This window comes from Empidonax traillii, unplaced genomic scaffold (assembly GCF_003031625.1).
Source record: "Empidonax traillii isolate 1590-97213 ecotype Southwest subspecies unplaced genomic scaffold, ASM303162v1 scaffold625:size414109, whole genome shotgun sequence".
NCBI classification, from domain to species: domain Eukaryota; kingdom Metazoa; phylum Chordata; class Aves; order Passeriformes; family Tyrannidae; genus Empidonax; species Empidonax traillii.
Window position 1 is genome coordinate 37,153 of NW_020955818.1, and position 1,531 is coordinate 38,683.

The window sequence follows — 1,531 nt, forward strand, 5'->3', positions numbered from 1 at the left end:
AGTGGGACAGACACAGATTTCCATCCATCTGAAGGAGAATGTTTCAGACAGTCTAATACATGAAATGTTTTATTCTCCCTACTGAGGCCACATCTGGAGAGCTCTGGCCAGAAACTAAAACACCACAAGTTCCACCTCAAAGCGAGGAAAAACTTCTATCTATGGAGGGTGGCAGAGCCCTGGAACAGCTGCTGGGGGGGGGGTGTCCCTTTCTGGGGGCATTCCAATCCCACCTGGATGTGTCCCTGTGTCACCTGCCCCAGGTGACCCTGCCTGGGCAGGGGGTTGGCCTGGATGATCTGCAGAGGTCCCTTCCAACCCCAACCATCCTGAGGTTCTGTGTGATCCTGTGATTGTCCCTCTTTGGAGATGTTAAATGAATGGTGATGCGTTCTCTGCCTCCTAGGCTGTTATAGAACCCTTGAGCTGTATTTCTCAGGAGCAGGGGGATACCTGGATGAAAATATCCCCATCCCTGGCCCATCACACCATTCAAAGGAGCTCTTCATCTCTTTCTGGGTGCAGTCCTCCCTACAAACACGAGGAGAAAAGGGAGTTTGGGTCACCCCAAGTGGTTTATGTCGCGGTCAGTGGCACCTGGCCCCGATCAGGAATAGCGGGACCAGCAGGATTTGGGGAACTGATTGTCCCTCTGTGCTGGGCACTGGTGAGGCCACACCTTGAATGCTGTGTCCAGGTCTGGGCCTCTCAATTCAGGAAGGACACTGAGGGGATGGAGCGAGTCTGGGGAAGGGAATAGAACTGGGAAGGGGCTGGAGCAACAGGAGCAGCTGAGGGAGCTGGGGGGGCTCAGCCTGGAGAAAAGGAGGCTCAGGGGGGACCTTCTGGCTCTGCAATCCCTGACAGGAGGGGGGAGCCGGGGGGGGTCGGGCTCTGCTCCCAGGGAACAGGGACAGGAGGAGAGGGAACGGCCTCCAGCTGGGCCAGGGGAGGGGCAGGTGGGACATCAGGAGGAATTTGTCCCTGGAAAGGGTGGTCAGGCCTTGGCAGGTGCTGCCCAGGGAGGTTTGGAGTGCCCACCCCTGGAGGTGTCCAGGGAAGGCCTGGCCGTGGTGCTCAGCGCTCTGGGCTGGGGGACAAGGCGGTTGACAACTGCTCAGAGGTCGGTCTAGACGCTCTCTAGATGCTCCCTAGCTCTTTTCCACCCCAACAATCCCACCGATCCCCGTCCGACAATCCCGAGGGGAAGGTGTGGGGGCACCGAGCGGGCCGCGTGAGGCGCTTGTCCAGCAGGGGGCGCCGCCCGCGGGCGGGGCCGACGGGGGGGGCGTGTCCTGCCCCCGCCCCGCCCCTCCCCGCGCTGTCCCCGCGGCCGCTCCGGGACGCGGCAGCAGCGCCGGCGCCATGGTGAAGATCGCCTTCAATTCGCCCTTCGCGCTCAAGGACGAGCCCAAGAAGGAGGCGGCCGAGGCGCTCGTGGCCGACAAGGTGCGGGCGCGGCGGTGTCGCGGGCGGCGGGAGGAGCGGGGCGGTGTTGTGGTGTGGGGGGGGGGGGGGGGGGGGGGGGGGG

General features: G+C 62.4%; 1 protein-coding gene across 1 annotated transcript in view; it reads left to right on the forward strand.

The window, feature by feature from the left end:
- Window positions 1-1,350: 1,350 nt before the first annotated feature.
- ITM2A (integral membrane protein 2A) overlaps window positions 1,351-1,531 on the forward strand; it is a 12,570-nt gene continuing 12,389 nt past the window's right edge. Inside the window, exon 1 of the mRNA XM_027898824.1 lies at window positions 1,351-1,449. Coding sequence (XP_027754625.1) covers window positions 1,366-1,449 — 84 coding nt within the window. The 5' untranslated portion in view covers window positions 1,351-1,365. The remainder of the gene's footprint in view (window positions 1,450-1,531) is intronic.